Source organism: Mustela erminea, chromosome 9 (genome assembly GCF_009829155.1).
Source record: "Mustela erminea isolate mMusErm1 chromosome 9, mMusErm1.Pri, whole genome shotgun sequence".
In the NCBI taxonomy this organism is placed as follows: domain Eukaryota; kingdom Metazoa; phylum Chordata; class Mammalia; order Carnivora; family Mustelidae; genus Mustela; species Mustela erminea.
In genome coordinates, this window is record NC_045622.1 from 109,520,291 (window position 1) to 109,536,714 (window position 16,424).

At 60.8% G+C, this 16,424-nt stretch overlaps 1 protein-coding gene across 2 annotated transcripts in view; it reads left to right on the plus strand.

The window, feature by feature from the left end:
- Positions 1–16,424, plus strand: part of LRP5 (LDL receptor related protein 5) — a 97,159-nt gene that overhangs the window by 40,995 nt on the left and 39,740 nt on the right. For both annotated transcript variants that reach the window (XM_032357779.1, XM_032357778.1), the window contains exons 6-7: positions 12,539–12,935; positions 14,288–14,459. In XM_032357779.1, coding sequence (XP_032213670.1) covers positions 12,539–12,935; positions 14,288–14,459 — 569 coding nt within the window. The remainder of the gene's footprint in view (positions 1–12,538; positions 12,936–14,287; positions 14,460–16,424) is intronic.

Below are 16,424 nucleotides of genomic sequence, written 5' to 3' on the forward strand. Positions count from 1 at the left end.
GTGACCGTCGGGTTCTGTGTTTCTCTAAGAGCGGTTCCCACCCCACGTGCTTCCTGCTCATTGACTGGCTGGTTCTGGGGTCTGCATGAGGCTTCTGTGGCTTCCTTCCCCGGAGCCACTAGAAGTTGGGGTGAGAAGGGACAGTTTCCTAGAAGTTTTGGGTTGAGTTGAGAAGAAATCCAGGAGCTTCTGAGAACATTGCAAGGGTTTGCCACCATGGTGGCTTTCTGGAAATTTGGGGTGGAAATGTGGGGGATATCTGTGCATGTTTCTTAATCCAGAAGGATTGGGGCATGAGCGAGGAATGGGTTCTCCTTCAGGGGCTTTCCTTCTGTTTGGGTGATAATCACAGAGATGGCCGCGAGTGGGGGCTTAGGTATTGGGATTTTACAGCACGTGACAACTCCGCCTGTAGACGGGTTTTAGGGTGTAGATCTCCTGCCCTCCAGGTTTAATTCCTGGCCTCAGAATGTCACATTAAAGCAAAATGTTTGATGAAGACACTATGGGTGTTTTCCTTTCCTCGCCTGGCCCTCCAGGCCGCCCCGCGTGCATGGGCGTGTGTAGTTGTGGCTGTCGGCGGGTGTACATTACACACGGAGTGTGGATTTTGACCGCTGACGTTGTGCAGGCTAATGTGAAAGCGGCCTGGAGAGCGTAGCTGGCAACACAAGGGTAAGACAGAGGAAGCAGACACTGGGTTCTGCGGATTGCCCGCACTGAGCGGAGCTCAGAGGTCTCAGCGTGCGGGAACGTGGTGCAGGGCCCCTTGCTGGCCGGTACTGAGCAGAACGTGTGGACGCTGCCGGCAATGGGGAGGGGCTTCCTGGTGGCCACGGGGAGGATGGGATGCAGGGTCAGCCCAGGAGGACCTCTCCTGGGCCACGGAATGGGTGTGGTCTGGGCCTTTAGGGGTGAATACTGATGCCGCACACTGAGGGCCAGGAGGTCCTGGTCTAGAGGAAAGGCCTTTGGAAAAGAGAAATGGAGGGTCCCAACTTCCACTGCTCTGAAAGGGGAGGTGTCAGAGGTGACCTTCGTGGCATCAAACATGGCTTTCACCTGTAGCTGAGTCCGTTGGAGAGTTTTGGGGGTGGTGAGGAATTCAGTCCCAGGGAGACCCAGAATTTAGAGCAATTTCCAGTCAGGTGATGGCTTTGTATGTCTAGTTACTGTTTTATGATACCGGCACTCACATCCTGGCTGTGTGGTCTTGGGAAAATAACCCAGCCTCTCTGTGCTTCCAGTTGCTTCACTTGGAAAAAGTACCTGATTCTTGGGAGGACAGCCTGGCTGGCCAGCAAGTAGGAGCCATGCTTCAATTTGAACTTGAACTTGGAGCCAGGCAGGCAGTGTGATTTGGCGTCAGAAGAGGAATTCTTCACTGAGTGCTTAAGATCAGAAGCAGCTGATGAGGCTGGGTGGTGGCAAGAGGAGGTTTGAGGGGGCGTAGGCGGGGTGGGGGCCTCCTCACACAGCCGGTGGGAAGTGGGCAGAAGAGTGAGGTGGGTGTCCTGAGTGCACTGGACACGTGGCTCCTTTCCAGGGGTGAAGGCCAGCATTGGGCCGGGCGGGACTGGGGTCTGAGGCGGGGGTCTGGATGTGTCAGAATCCCTCGGAGCCTGACGTCACATCCAGGGGGCCCAGCCCCAGCAAATCAGAGCGTCCAGGACAAGGGGCAGGCGTGGAAGGTGAAGGGCTGGGTCTTCCCTTGACACCTGCCCAAGGCAGGCTGATGTGTTGCCATTGGAGGACCCCTCCGCACGGCGGGTAGCATCTCAGGACCCAAAGCCGTGGCCTCAGGCATGACTTGTGGGTTCCTGGGGCTTTCACTCTGGGCGTCTGAGCATTTGTGCTGTGGAGTTAAATTGGAAGAAATTTTCGTGATATGCACGGGCCCTATGATGCCCTGCTTTTGAGCAGATGAAAGCCTGCCCTGTGCAGGGAGCAGGTGCCTTCCCCCAAGGAGGGGGCTGCGGTGGCCGTGATGATCAGACCTCAGTGAACTGGGGTGTGATAGCCCAGGGCCTGCACACTGCCCGGTAGAAGCAGAGGATTGCGCCGGCGCAGAGTGTGGCCTTCTCACCTGTGAGATGCACGAGCAGGAAGACTTCCTTCCCCGCGGCTGGGGAGTCAGATGAGAGCCTGCTTTCCAGTGCCTGGGTGGGGGCCACACAGACAGGACAGCAGATATGGACTCTCTTCCTTTGAATCAGCAGTGTCTTGTGTTCTCTGGCCCCGTCGGCGGGGGACAGCCACTCGCTGCAGGGTACAGTGTCTCATGGTCCCCCAGACCCTCATGATGTGGCCCCCTGGGGGTCCTGTAGGCTCTGAGACTGGGAAGAATGGCAGAGCAAGTGGCCCCCTCCTGTGCCCCAGCTCTGGGGGTTGGCGGGGGGACTTGGTGAGACCCTGGGAGCCTGAGTGACTCTTGTCCCCAGAGCCAGTGGGGGAGGGTGCCTGGGCCAGGCTGCGATCCCACGCACCACGCGACCTCCAGCGCCGGCCTCCCCCAGCCCTCCCCAGCAGCCTGGCCAATGGAGGCGCCCAGCTGGCTTTGGTTTTCCCCATGTTTTTCCAATTATGTGGGATGGGCTAAAAGCAGCAGTAGCGGGGCCTTATTTGGGAGTTCCCACCGTCACCCGAGCAAGCCCATGGCCCCCCTCGCTCCGGCGGCGGCTCCTTGTGGAACAAGCCCCTGTTGTGACTTTTGTTCCTGGGCATTCCTCCCCGCCAGGGGCTTCTGGGCGGTGTGTGCCCTGCTCGGGGCTGAGTGACCTGGGCAGGTGACTTGCTGGGGCTATGTCCAGGGCACGTGGCTTCACTGCCCCGCGGGGAGGGGACAGGGCAGGCTGCCACCCCATTTTGTGCCCTCCACCGTGGCTGCTTGTTGGGGCGGGTGGGAGGCTTGGGCTTCGTGATTTACGGGTCTGCCTGCCACACCTCGCCAAGAAGTAGTTTTAACAGATGTTTGCAGGGACAGGAAACAAGAGGACGAGGGGATGTGGGGGCCGAGGTGGGGGGTAGGGGGTGGGGGAACAGAGGCGTCACTGTCGGGTCTGACGGGCAGACTGACAACTGGGCCGATGTCTCACAGCCCCTCACGTCCATCCGTCTCTCTGGGTGGATTAGCCGAGGCTCGGGGCCGAGGAATAAGGGGCGCATTTGTTCCCAGTCTGGCTGTCTTGTCACTTATCAGGGAAGTAGGTCAAAGGGAAAAGAAAGGAGGCCCTTGTGGCCGGGGCCGCCGCCGCCCGGGCCGTGATTGGCGTTGACTCTGCAAACAGAAGGCAGCTGCTGTTCTCAGCCACGGACCGTGAGTTTTTAATAGCAAGGAAATCAGATTGCACAGTCCCAGGAAATGGTGTCACAAGTCCAGGCACTAACTTTTTTTTTTTTTCGTTTTCTTCGGGAAACAGAGGTGTAACTTGCAGACAGTAAAATGCAGAGTCTAAGTGTCCACTGTGATTCGCTTTGACAGTCACGCACGTCTGCCTCGCTCCCACCCCCGTCCGGATGCAGAATGAGTCCAGCTCCCGGAACGTTCCCGGGGGCCCGCTGCAGACCCCCCCCACCCCGCCGGGGCAGCCCCCGCCTGACTTCCGTCACCATGGATTAGCTTGGCTGTTCTGCAGCGCCCCAGAAACGGAACCGCACGGCGTGTGCTCCTTTGTGTCTGAGCCCGAAGACTAACTTCTAAATCTAATAAAAGAGGAGAGGGGAGCACGCCCTATTCTTAGAAAGAGAAAACTGTCATCCCAGGGCCCGGCGAGACCGGGTGGCGCCTCCTGGGTGCCCCGCATCCCCCGATGGAGAGCGACGCCGCAGTCACTCCCTGCGCTGGCCCCGGCCCCCCCCCCCCCCCCCCCCCCCCCCCGCAGCCTGTGCAGTGTCCCCCTTGCTGGCCCAGCCGGGTACAGCTCCAGCCCGGCCCCAGAGCTCAGGCGGCTTCTGTCGTCTGCGGAGTCAGGTTCTGGGCTCGAGGTCCAGGCCCTTGGGGAAGCCATCGGCTGCAGGAGAAAGGCCTCACCTGGCCCAGCCCTGCCGGCCACGTGCCCCTCGTGCCCGCTCTGGCTTTGGGGACGGCTGCAGGTCCTCTGTCTTGGTTCCATGGACCATGGCCTGGCGCGTTTACCCTCTCCAGTTTGCAGAGCCCTGGAGTCAGTGAGCTGGTGACTCGCCGGGCCTCTGGCGTGTCCTCAGATGCCCGCCACCCCTCCAAGAGATGCGTTATGATGCGCTCCCTTGTCCCCCGCACAGGAGGGATCCTGGCTTCCCACGGGACCAGTGTCAGGCCCAGGAAGGATGCTGGGAGTGTGGACGCGGTGACTTCCAGAGCATCTGCTGTGGCAAGCGCTGAGGTTTTTTGGTCATCCTGGCCCCAGGACTTGGCTGACTGCACCCTTGTCCCCTTTTTGCCACTCCTGGTTAAGTGGGAATCGGGATCTGATTGGCTGTGACCTGGTGACATGCAGGGTCTTCCCGTCTCACTGACCTGGGAGTGTCAAACAGGCTTAAGTCTCCTAATGAACCTTATAAACTCTGAGGTGCTTGGGCGCCAGGCTGGCTGGCTCTGTCGGCTAAGCATCCGACTGGACCTCTCACCTCAGGTCATGATCTCAGGGTTGTGAGTTCAAGCCCCACGTCGGGCAATATACAAGGCATGGAGCCTATTTTAAAACAACCAAACCAAACAAAACGCTGTATGGTGCAGTGCCCTTGAGTTAGGGTAAACCACGCGAACCCTGGTACCCCCCTTCACCCCCAGCCTCCTCCGTGGCTTTGGCCTCGCTGCCGGGTTACGGTGCCCAGTAACACCGGGGCCTCACAGGAGCTGGTCCGAGGGGCTGGGGCCGGCCTGCTTTGGAGGTTTGGGCAGCCAGAGCTTAAGCAAGGCCCCAGAGGAAGGGATGGAGGCAGGATTTGGACCAAGCAGCCTGCCCCGAGGGAGCTTTCCTGGGCAGTGCAGAGGGGCCGTGGCTGCCACCACCTCCAGGAGCTGCAGGACAGGATGTCATCAGAGGAAGACTACGGGACGCAGGCAGTGTGCCTGGGCTCGGGAAGGCACTCTGTGTGCTTTTTTTTTCCTTCTTTTTTTTGTAAGATTTTAATTATTTGAGAGAGTGAGGGAGAGCGTGAGCAAGGGGAAAGGGGGAGAAGGCCCTAATGCGGGGCTCGGTCCCGGGCCTCTGGGCTCACACCGGAGCCAAAGGCAGGCACTTAACCCGCTGAGCCAGCCGGGCGCGCTCTGACTCGGTCCCGGGCCTCTGGGCTCGCACCGGAGCCAAAGGCAGGCACTTAACCCGCTGAGCCAGCCGGGCGCGCTCTGACTCGGTCCCGGGCCTCTGGGCTCGCACCGGAGCCAAAGGCAGGCACTTAACCCGCTGAGCCAGCCGGGCGCGCTCTGACTCGGTCCCGGGCCTCTGGGCTCACACCGGAGCCAAAGGCAGGCACTTAACCCGCTGAGCCAGCCGGCGCGCTCTGTGTGGTTGTTTCGAAAGACCTGAGCCACGTGCCCAGAGAGGTGGGATCGGGCTTTCTCCCTGTGGGTCCCCGACTGTTTCATGTCATCCGACCCCGCATCCCCCTGTTTCAGGCTCCCAGTCGCCCACCTTTAATTGGTCCAATCAGCTGTCCTTTGTTCACGAGTCTCTCAAGGCCCTCTGGGCTGGGTCATGAGCCTTCAGGGTGCGTCTCTACTACGGCTGTAGCTCAAAGAGAATGTGGCCTGAGGCCGGTCCCCGGGGCGGGCTCTGGGCTACTGGGAGGGGGACCTGTGCGAGGGCTGTGGCCTTGGGCTCAGAGGCGTGATCACTGACTGTCACAGGACCTCCCGGCCTCCCTGGGGAGCCTTCGCCACTCCTGATTCTTACCTGTGAGGACACAGAGGTCAAGTTGCTCACCACAGGTGGCTCAGTGAGGAACTATGGCTGGGGGCTGCAGTTGGGTGTGACCTTCGGGCTGGGTGGCGAGCAGTCCCTGAGGGGCAGGGGGAAGGGCAGGTGGCAGAGGACCATGGCTGACCCCTGGCTGCGGGAGAACAAGGGAGTCGGGAGGCTGACACTGACCTCGCTGCCCTGGCTGCTCCAGGCCTCAAGGCAGAGGAGTGACTCCCCCATTTTACTGCTGCGCAAACGGAGGCCCGGACTCCAGGCCGAGGCAATAGCCTGCCACGGACTCACGGGAGGCCCGGGGTGGGTCGCGCAGACAGACAGCTGCTCGGGCCTCTGGTTTCCAGTGGAGCCAGTGCCTGGCCCAGCCACTTCCCCTGTGGTCACTCGGCACGGCCTTCTGGGCCAGGGCGCCGGGCTGTGGTCTCAGCGCCTGTCCAACAGCTTACCCCAGGGGGCCATGGGGAAATTTAATCAATTGCTGAAAAACAAAAATAAGTTGGCTGCCGACCAGCTGTGAAGCTGTTTATGGCCTCAGAGACGGTAGCGTGGAGGGCGGGCTGCGCTGGGACCTGGCTCTGCCCGTGCGAGGTCCGGGGTGGGGGCGGGTAGGGAGCGGGGTTGGGGCCAAATGGGGGCCGGAGGCTCCTCATCCTGAGTCCCGCACGAGGAAGCCGGTGGAAGGACCGACTGGGGTGGTGCGAGCCTTCGGGTGGGGGCCTGTCCCCTCTTGGAGACGCAGCTGGTTCAGTGGGGACAGTTGTGACGTCTGCTCTGCCTGCTGGAAAGGCCGGGCCCCGATGCTGGGTGCCGGGGTGGGGGGAACGCGGGGCTTGGGGCCGCCGCCTCTGTCCTCTGTTGATTTGGTCAGTCCACATCCTGGAACGTGTGGTTTTGCTCATCGTGAAAAATCCTTTCCCATGTTGGGGAGCAGAGGGGATAAACCGTAAGATCTTCCAGGTTTCCCTGCTGGACCACCCGGCAGGGGGCTCTCCTCCTCCTGGGGTACGGGGGAGGGACTGCAGCTCCACTGCCCGCCCACCCCGCCCCGTCCCTCCTCTTGGTTCTTCCCTCCTGTTTGGCTCAGGCCAAATAGGTCAGCCCTGCATGGCTGCAGAAAATAAAAGCCACTTGCAATGTGGTCGCCCCGAGGTGACACTCTCCTGTCCCTCTGCTTGCGTTCAGATCTGGGTTGGCACGAGTCCCTCATCGTGTGGGGGCCCCGCCGTGCCCGACCTCCTCCACCGCCTGCCGGGCGTTTCCTCCCCCAGCCCTGTCCCCGAGCCTGGTGCTCTCGTGGGCCCTTTTCGCTGTTCCCGGGTTGTGGGGTATGGACGGTGCCACAGGCCCTTTTCTGCGGGTTTGGGTTTTGCTGTGATCGAGAGGCCTCGGTGACCCTCCCCAGCCAGGAATCTGCCTGTGTGTCCAGCAGCTGCTTCGGGCTGGGCTTGCAGAGGGGAAACTGGAGGGTCATGGGGTCCCCGAGCCACATTGCCGTCCAGGAAGCGTGGGCCGGGCACAGTCCTCCGGGAGGCGGGGGCCCTGCTGCAGCCGCGCTGAGCGGCTGGCCTTTTCCCCTCTGGAATCCTCTTCAGGTCACCCGTCTCTTCTGGTTGTTGCTGAGGTCTGGGTGGTTTTTTTCTCGACTTGGATGCCTTTCAGTGAACTTAAATGAGGCATAGACTTTGCCTTGTATGGCTGTTTTAGGTTTCAGGAAAATTGAGCAGGGGCTCCCGAGAGTTCCTGTGACCCCGCTCGCCCTCGTGACACGGCTTCCACTGTGATTAGGGCCGTCGCCTGTTGTGAAAGGCACACGTGAGGGCCGGGGACCCACAGCCTCGCTCGGCCGGAGGGCCACATGGCTCCCCACCTGCTTTTGTGCGACTATTTTTGCAGGGTTGAAAAGAGACTCACAAGAAGAATGTTTTGTGACGTGGGAAAAGGATAGGGAATTCGAATTTTGGTGCCCCTACATGAAGCCCGGCCCACAGAGGCGGGTCCCTTACGGCACACGTGTGCAGCCCCCGCCGGAGACCAGAAGGAAGACCGGGAGTGGACCGAAGATAGTCACTGGGGACATTTGCGCGTGTTTCCTGCCAGGCTTTTGTTCGGGGAGGCTCTTGTTTGTCTTGTGGCTGGGCCCCTGCTGCACGGAGAGCGTGCTGTTTGCACGAGGCTGCCCTGTAGACGGCGACGGGCGCAGCGCTGTCCCAGCGTCCAGTGCGCACGGCGCACGGGGGCCAGCCCGGTTCCCGTCCATCCCGGCTGCAGCAGTGACCCTGTGCGCTCTGGAGGTCCCCCCGGCCCTTGGACCTGCCTGTCCTTCCACAGAACCTTTCCTCTCACCTCTGCTCCCCACCGCTTGTGGGGTGTATCGTGTCCCCCAAAAAGACGTGTTGAGTTCCCGGAACCTGTGAATGGGCCCTGACTCGGAAACAGGGTCTCTGCAGGTATAACCGAGTTAAGATAAGGTCCTCCTGGAGTCGGGTGGGCCCTGAGTCCAGTGACTAGTGACCTTTATAAGGAGGAAATGGAGACCCAGAGACACCATGTGAAGACAGGCAGGGGCTGGAGTGGTGAAAACACAGGCCAGAAACATCTGGGTCTTGCTGGTAACCACCAGAAGCTGAAAGAGCCAAGGACGTCTCCAGAGCCTTCAGGGGAGCATGGGCCTGCCAGCACCTGGGGCATTTACTTCTGGCCTCCAGAACCGTGGAGTCCGTTTCCGCCGTTACGAGGCCCCCCTCCCCCCGTTTGCGCTGATGGGTTACGGCAGCTTTCTCCTGCATCGCGCCTGCTCTGTGTAACCTACGGGACGGTGCCCTGCGATGGAAGCCAGCTTGGTCCGGAGGGACGTCGGCGGGCAGGGATGGTGTTGAACTTGCCACGCCTGTGACTCTGGGCCATCCCTCGGGTCTGCTTTTGTGTTTTGAGAACGCCCGCTGCCAGGAAGGCTGTGCCCTGGCCTGGCCTGGGGTCCGTGCCCTGCGCTTGGCCCCAGGACAGGGGCGCTGCCCTTCTTTCCTGCGCTTGTGCGTGCAGGGAGGAAAGGGAGAGGTCAGGAGTCCGCCTGAAGGAGGCTCCAGGGACGGCTGCCCAGCCGGCGAGGGCAAGGTTTCACTTTCCTTGGCAGCCCTGTGGGGCAGGCTGTTTGTTTGAACAACCCCAAAGAAAGCCATTTGGCCAACTGTTAGTTTCTAACCAATTTACTTCCCTGGTGTTTAAACAAACCCCTACCCAGAATCCGTGTCTGGTCCCAGGGAAGGGGGTGGCCTCCCCTCCTCCTGGCCCGGCCCAGTGCCCGACACCCACCCAGGGAGCCCGAGGCCAGGGCTGCCGCTCAGACCTGGCTGCAGACAGCTTGGAGGTCCCCTGGGAGTGGGAGCCTCGGCGAGTGGCCCACGGAGCCCAGGCAGGGAGATCTCTCTCTGCAGCTGCCCCCCCTGCCCCCACCCCGCCGCGGGCCTGGTCCTGGACAGAGAGCTCTGGTCCTCCACGCTTTAGGCAGCGGGCTGGGCTGGGGCTCTCACCCGCGGGTCCCCGTCTTCCAGGCCAAGCTCAAATAAAAACTTCAAAGGCTCTGCAGCCCAAGGGGTGTCAGACATTCCCCCCCAGAGTCAATTATCACCTACAGATTTATCCTGGCATTTAATTACTGCCTTAGTCACAGAGACTTAAGAGACGCTGATAATGGGGTTCCTTGGCCGTGGGGTGTGCTGGAGGCTTTGTATTGACCTGGTTGATGGAGGGCTGGGGTCCCTGATGGCTCTGTGCCCCTCGGGGACACTCTGCTGGAGTCTAGTACACGGTCACAGCTGCATGAATCTGAGGTTCTTGGAGCCGGAGGCCAGGATTCCCCCGTCTCAGCTGGTCCCTTACAGGCCCACCTGTAACCCCCGCTCTGCTTCCTAGCACCCGTTCACGGACGCTGTTCCTCCCCGAAGGGCTCTGCCCTGTGTGTGTGACCCCAGGAGCATCGGCGGGGCCCGGGGGATCCTGTGCCTGTCCACCTCCGCCCCCAGTTCCCGGTCTAAAGTAGCTGCCGCAGAGAGACCTGGTTGGGGGGCCGAGCCAGCCGCCCGGCGGCGCACCAGCACCGGGCTTCCTGCCTGTGCCATCTGGTGAGAGCCAAGTGTTTGCGGGGCCTTTTTTTCCCCACTTGCTCCTGTAGGCCCTTGCGTGGGGAGCTTAACCTCTCTGTGCCTTGAGTTCCTCATCAGTAAAATGGGGCGTAGTTGTACCTCTGGGATGGCGTGAGGCTCACACTATTTTAGGTGATTATGTCTGGAGGACCCCAGGAACGGGGTTGGGGAAACAGGTGCTACAGGTGTTTTGTGGGGCACCCGGGTGGCTCGGTCAGTCAGGCGTCCGACTCTTGATTTTGGCTCAGGTCATGATCTCAGGGTCGTGAGATTGAGCCCTGTGTCCAGCTCTGTGCTCAGCAAGCAGTCTGCTTGGAATTCCCTCTCCCTCTGCCCCTCCCTGCCACGCATGCTCTTTCTCTCTCAAATTTTTTAAAAAAAAAAAATCTTAAAAAAAAAAGTATTTTGGGACAGAGCATTGGTTCCCCTCAGGGACCAGTGTTTTCTCTGGGGAGGAAGTCCCGCTTGAGGTCACGTGCGGTTTGACACACACCCTTCCGCCTTGCACGGTGAGCTGCCCTGGCCTCCGCTCGGGAGCCCGACGACAGCCTCTTCGGATGGGTCTGTAGACATCCTCTTGGGACGGGGCTCTTCCTGGACGTGCCCTGGAGGGGCATCCCCTATTCCTCCATCATGGGAGATGAAGCCAGAGCCTTTCCCGGAGTTTGGTTTTCTGGTTCCCTTGATGTCAGAGCCAGAAAGAAACTCACACACCAGCAGGTTGGGCTGATTCTTCAGTGTAAATGAGGAGACCAGAGCCCGGAGAAGGTTAGAGACCTGTGCCGAGTCACACAGAGACTTCTGCCCTGTGTTCTCCCGGCTTGTCTAAGGACATCAGCACCTGCCCCGGGTGTGGCCTGGGGGTCTGCAGAGAGCCGAGGAGGCATGTGCACAAATCCCGGTGAAACATTAAGTGTGGTGCCCATGCAGTGTGTGTGTGTGTGTGTGTGTGTGTGTGTGTGTGTGCGCGGCCAGCCCATCCACTGGGGTAAGGGTGGTAGGAAGGCTTCCTGGAGGAGGAGGGGGAGGTGTGAGACCTGGGCCTTGAAGGACAGGTCAGATGTCAACAGAACATTTTGGGAAGAGAGCCCCAAGGAAGACAATTTGTTAAAATTCAGAATTCCCCTCCACTCCTTCCAGTGCACACCATATCAAGGCCAAATCTGAATTTGGGTCTCGGAGTTTCCAAAGCAGTCAGGCACTTGGGGTGCCTTCTGGGCACTGCCTGCCTCAGTTTCCCGGGCCTGAGCTCAGAGAACTAGTGCTGTCATGTGTCGCCCTCTAGTGGAGGAATTGGGTGATGAACTGTGCCTCTCGGAGCGAGGATTCCCCGTCCCACCCTTACTTGAAATGCAGGTCAGGGGACCCCAGGTGGACTCTGCGAGGCACTGGGCTCCGAGGGCTCTGCCACTGGGGCATGAAGTTGGTACCGGGCGCCGGAGAGGGTCTGCTGTCTGAGGGCTGTGGCTTGACCAGGCAGCTGCCTGTAGAGCTGGGCCTGGGGGCCTGAGGTTGACGGATGTGCCCAGCTGGTTCTGTCCCTGTCCCCATCCTGCGTTGCTACATAACTTGAGGCAGGTCCTTCCCCATTCTGGGCCTTTCCTCAGACCAGGCAAGTGGTCCCAAAGTTCCGGAAGGGGTCTCTGGGCCTAAACTTGGCTCTGCAAGTCCTTGAGACCAGAAGAGGCCAGAGTGAATGAGGGGACAAGGACCCAGCTCTGGGGGAGGGCACACAGCCTCCAGGGGTGTCCTGGTCAGGGTTGGGGAGTGCCGTGAGGCTCCCTGTGCTGTTTGTCCTGGAAGTTCCAACAAATCCCAGCAGGGAGGGTCCAGGATAGGGTTGAGATGTTAACCCTGCTGGGGTGGCAGAGGGAGCCCGGGGCACCCGCCCCCCAGTGCTCGCCCTCGTCAGTGAGAGAGTCACGTGGGAAGGAATCAGACCGTGCAGTGATATGTGCCATTAGGTGGTATGAAGCTGCCTTGGAGGGGTGAGCGGGGTCGGGGGGGGGCCTCATGAGGAAGTGGCATCTGAGCTGAGCCGTGAAGGGGGAGCACGTGGAAGGTGCGGCCCAGTGGGGGCTTTGAGAAGTGTGGCTGCCGGTGGCGGTCTGGAGCCTAGTGCTTCCGTGGGACCTGCATCTGGCACTGGTTTGTGGCCAGGAGAGGAGCTTGCAGGGGTGAAGGGACACTGAGTGTGAAGCAGCTCTTCCATGGTGGTGGAGGTCAGGTGGCTGTGTGGCTTTCGGCTGGTTGCTTGACCTCTCTGTGCCTACATGGTCTCCTCGATACTATGATGATACAAACAGTGCTGGTCTCCTAGAGCCCTCAGGGGGATGAGCTAGTGACCACAGAGGAGGGTCACAGCGAGTGTTACCTACGGTCACCGGTGGCTGCGCGGAAGTTCTGACCCCGGGGGCTGGCTGAGCCCCTCCCTGCCATGCCCAGCGCAGGCCTGGTCCACTGTCCTGCTGCTGGCCTCTGACCCCACCGCATGTGCTCCCTCAGGGGCCGAGGAGGTGCTGCTGCTGGCCCGGCGGACGGACCTGCGGAGGATCTCGCTGGACACGCCGGACTTCACCGACATTGTGCTGCAGGTTGATGACATCCGACATGCCATTGCCATCGACTACGACCCTCTGGAGGGCTATGTCTACTGGACGGACGACGAGGTGCGGGCCATCCGCAGGGCGTACCTGGATGGGTCAGGCGCACAGACGCTGGTCAACACCGAGATCAACGACCCCGACGGCATCGCGGTTGACTGGGTGGCCCGCAACCTCTACTGGACAGACACGGGCACCGACCGCATCGAGGTGACACGTCTCAATGGCACCTCCCGCAAGATCCTGGTGTCCGAGGACCTGGACGAGCCGCGGGCCATTGTGCTGCACCCTGTGATGGGGTAAGCGGGGTGGCGGGGGGGTTGGACCTCCAACCTGGTGGTGGGGCTGGGAGCCAGGCCACCAGAAGTGAGAGATACTAGCGGTTCTGGAACTTTTGCCGGCATCAGAATGCCCCCAGAGGAGGCTTGTTAAGATGCAGGTGGCTGGGCCCCTTCCCGGAATTCTGATTCAGGAGGTCTGGGGCGGGGCCTGGGAACCTGAATTTCTCATAAGCTCCCCCCCGGGGATGCTGCTGCTGGTCCAGGGCCCAGACTTTGCGATGCTATGACGTCGTGTACGTGTGTACAGGGCCTGGAGAGCTGGGGGGAGTCTTTCCAGGGGCCTCACCCTTCTCACCTGTGAAGCGGAATGCTTCACCAGGGTGGTTTCTAGGCTGATGATGGGATGTACTTAACAGCCTTTCCTGAGCATTGCACACGGGGAATCTTTACCTTTTCCTCTCTCCCCCGGGGGTGGGTACAGTCGTAGAGTAGAGGACGCTGAATCCCAGAGAGGTTAGGGGACTCACCTAAGGTCACACAGCAGGATGCTGGGATCGGACCAGGCAGTGTGGCTCCAACCTTCCATTTTGGGATTCTGTGAAAACAGCTCGTCTGTCGATGTAGGAGCCTTTCCGAGAACCTCTGCAGCTCAGAGCAGGGTAGCAGCCCCCTTCCTGGGGCTCATGACCAACAACGGGAAAGTGGTGGGGGGAGGAGGAAGAGTTGGAGCTCCTGGCGGTGGAGCCAGGGCTGCAGGGGGAGTCTCTGGCCCTCCGTGCGGGGTGCCGTGTGGTATCCCGGAGACAGCCGGGAGGAGGAGCTGGAGGGACAGGAGGGGGACCTGGGAGCTGTGCCTTGTGGGGACTAGCAGAGCCGCAGCGGTTGTAACCGTGGTCCCTGGCGGGGGCTGTCAGGTGCTGCTCAGAGGTGCAAAACCACGGTCACCCGCTCAAGGTGCCTGCTGGCAGAGCTGGGCCTCGTGGCCCGTCTGCCCGTGGAGCCTGCGCTTTGTGCACAGGAGCCCTTCGGCTCTTTGAGGAAGGTTCCGCTCCACGTGGGCCCCCTGCCTGGTGCTCGGCCCTCCGGCCCATGGGTCTCCCAGCACATCTGCTGTCCACCCACCTGCAGGACAGGAGAAGGGTCCCACCTACTCCCTTCGAGTCCCAGGATGCCGGGTCGTGAAGCCCATGCTGTGGGCACCCCCGTTTCCTGTGGAGCCCCTGGTCCCGTGTGTGGGGGGCTTGGCGCTCTGTGCGCAGGGAGCCAGCACTGCGTGTGCACCCTTCAGGGTGGGGAGGGTGTGGTCCTCGGCCCTGGGTGTGCGATGGGGACGGGCCGGACAGCGTCAAGGACGTGTGCTTCCCCTCCAGCCTCATGTACTGGACAGACTGGGGGGAGAACCCCAAAATCGAGCGCGCCAACCTGGATGGACAGGAGCGGCACGTCCTGGTGAACACGTCCCTCGGGTGGCCCAACGGCTTGGCCCTGGACCTGCAGGAGGGAAAGCTGTACTGGGGAGACGCCAAGACGGACAAAATCGAGGTGAGTCCTCCCCGCCGGCAGACGCTGGCTCCCGAAGCTGTTTGACGAAGGTCGTGCTGCCTGGCACAGCCCAGCAGGCCTGAAGGCCCTGGAGCCCGTGACGTGTACCAGGCGGGCTGCGGACGGATGCCTGTGCTCTGCTGGGTTTTTTTTTAAGATTTTATTTTTTTAGAGAGAGAGAGAGAGCGCGTGCACTCCTGTGTGTGTGTGTGTGTGTGTGTGTGTGTGTGTGTGTGCGCGTGCGCGCGCGCGCACGGGCGAGCTAGGGGGTGGGCAGAGGGAGAGAGAATCCCAACAGTCCCCACACTGAGTGCAGAGCCCGACGCGGGGCTCGGTCTCATGACCCTGAGATCGTGACCTGAGCCAAAATCAGGAGTCGGTCGCTTGACCGACCGAGCCCCTGTGCTCTGCATTTTGGCCAAATAGGATCCTTGAAAAAATAGTCTATTAGGATACTTTTCCAACATGCAGGAGGCCCGTAAGGAGCCGTGTGGCCGAGTGAACGCCGTCGCAGGGCACTGCGCTCGTGTGAGAGGTTTTCGGGGGGAGCTGGGTGAAGGGCACACGAGAGCTCCTTGAGTGACTTCTTGTGTGACTTCAACTATTTCAAAAACAAAATCTCCGTCTTTAAATTTACATCCTTATTTGAGAGAATGCGCGTGCTCGCCAGCTGGCAGGGGTGGGGGAAGGCTCAGGGAAGGGGAGAGAGGGAATCCCAAGCAGACTCCCTGCTGAGCATGGAGCCGATGTGGGGCTCGATCTCACGACCCCGAGATCATGACCTGAGCCCAAATCAAGAGTGTCGGTTGCTTAACCCAGGTGTCCCTCGCAACCCAAAATCTTAGTGAAAACTCACACGCATGTGCCCACCATGCAGCGTAAGACAAAAAATCTTACCAACGTGGTGGCAGCCAGGTGACCACCATTCTGAATCTGGTGACGCGTTCCCAAGGCGTTTTTTCTCGCCAGGTGGACGTGTCCCGGAACGGAGCGTCATCCTGTTCTGTGTGATTCCGTGTGATTAATTTAAGCGATGTGCAGATGTGTTCTTTGGCAACTTGCTCTTTGCTCGTGGGTGTACTTTTTGGAGGTGCTCCGGAGACAGTCGTTCGATTCGTCCCCACAGCAGGGAAGTCCCCGACGTATGTGCCCGTCCTCGGTGTGGACGCCTCCCTCAGTGCTGGTCACATCGCTGCTTATGGACCACCCCACCTGGGGGTAAACTTCGCTCCTCTCTTGGCTTCGGGGGGAGCCACCCACCAGGCAGCTTGCCGGGGAGGGCGGGAGCAGGGAGACGGACGTGCGTCTGGGTCGCAGGGTTTCATGCCACGCTCCTGGACAGGGGCTCTGGGCTGAGTAGGTGCCTCTTCCGCCCAAGTCGCTGTCCGAGTGGCCAGTTCCTGCCGGATTCCCTACAGACGACCCTGTTGCTAAAGGGAGTTTCCCTCGAGCCTCTGAGCCTGAAGGCACGACCCTTGTTTCTCTTGTGGTCAGCCAAGAAGGCTTCGCCCCGTGGACCCCACCCGCCCCTGGGAGCAGCTGGGGGGCTGGGGACATGTGTGTCGGCTGACGCTGCCGGACATGTAACAGGCGTGGCTCCCTCTACTCCCGCGGTGGGGTGCTGGGGCCCTTTACTGTGGGAACACACGTGACCGATGATGGCCGTTTTAACCATTTTAAAGTGTGCCGTTCAGCGGCCTCTCCCGCATTCACAGCTGAACCCCAGCAGCCACCGCCGCTGCCCCGTTCCAGAACATTTCATCACCCGAGACCCCATGCCCACTAAGCAGCCAGGCCTGGTCTCCGCTCCCCGCAGCAGCCCCCAGCACCCGCGGATCTCCTGTGGTCCCCGTGGGGCTGGCTGTCCCAGAGGTTTCCTGCGAGTGTGGTCCTTCGGCGCGCAGCCTTCCGTGCCGGGCTTCCTCGCGCCGCGCGTTGTTTCTGGAGTTTATCCACACGGCGGCA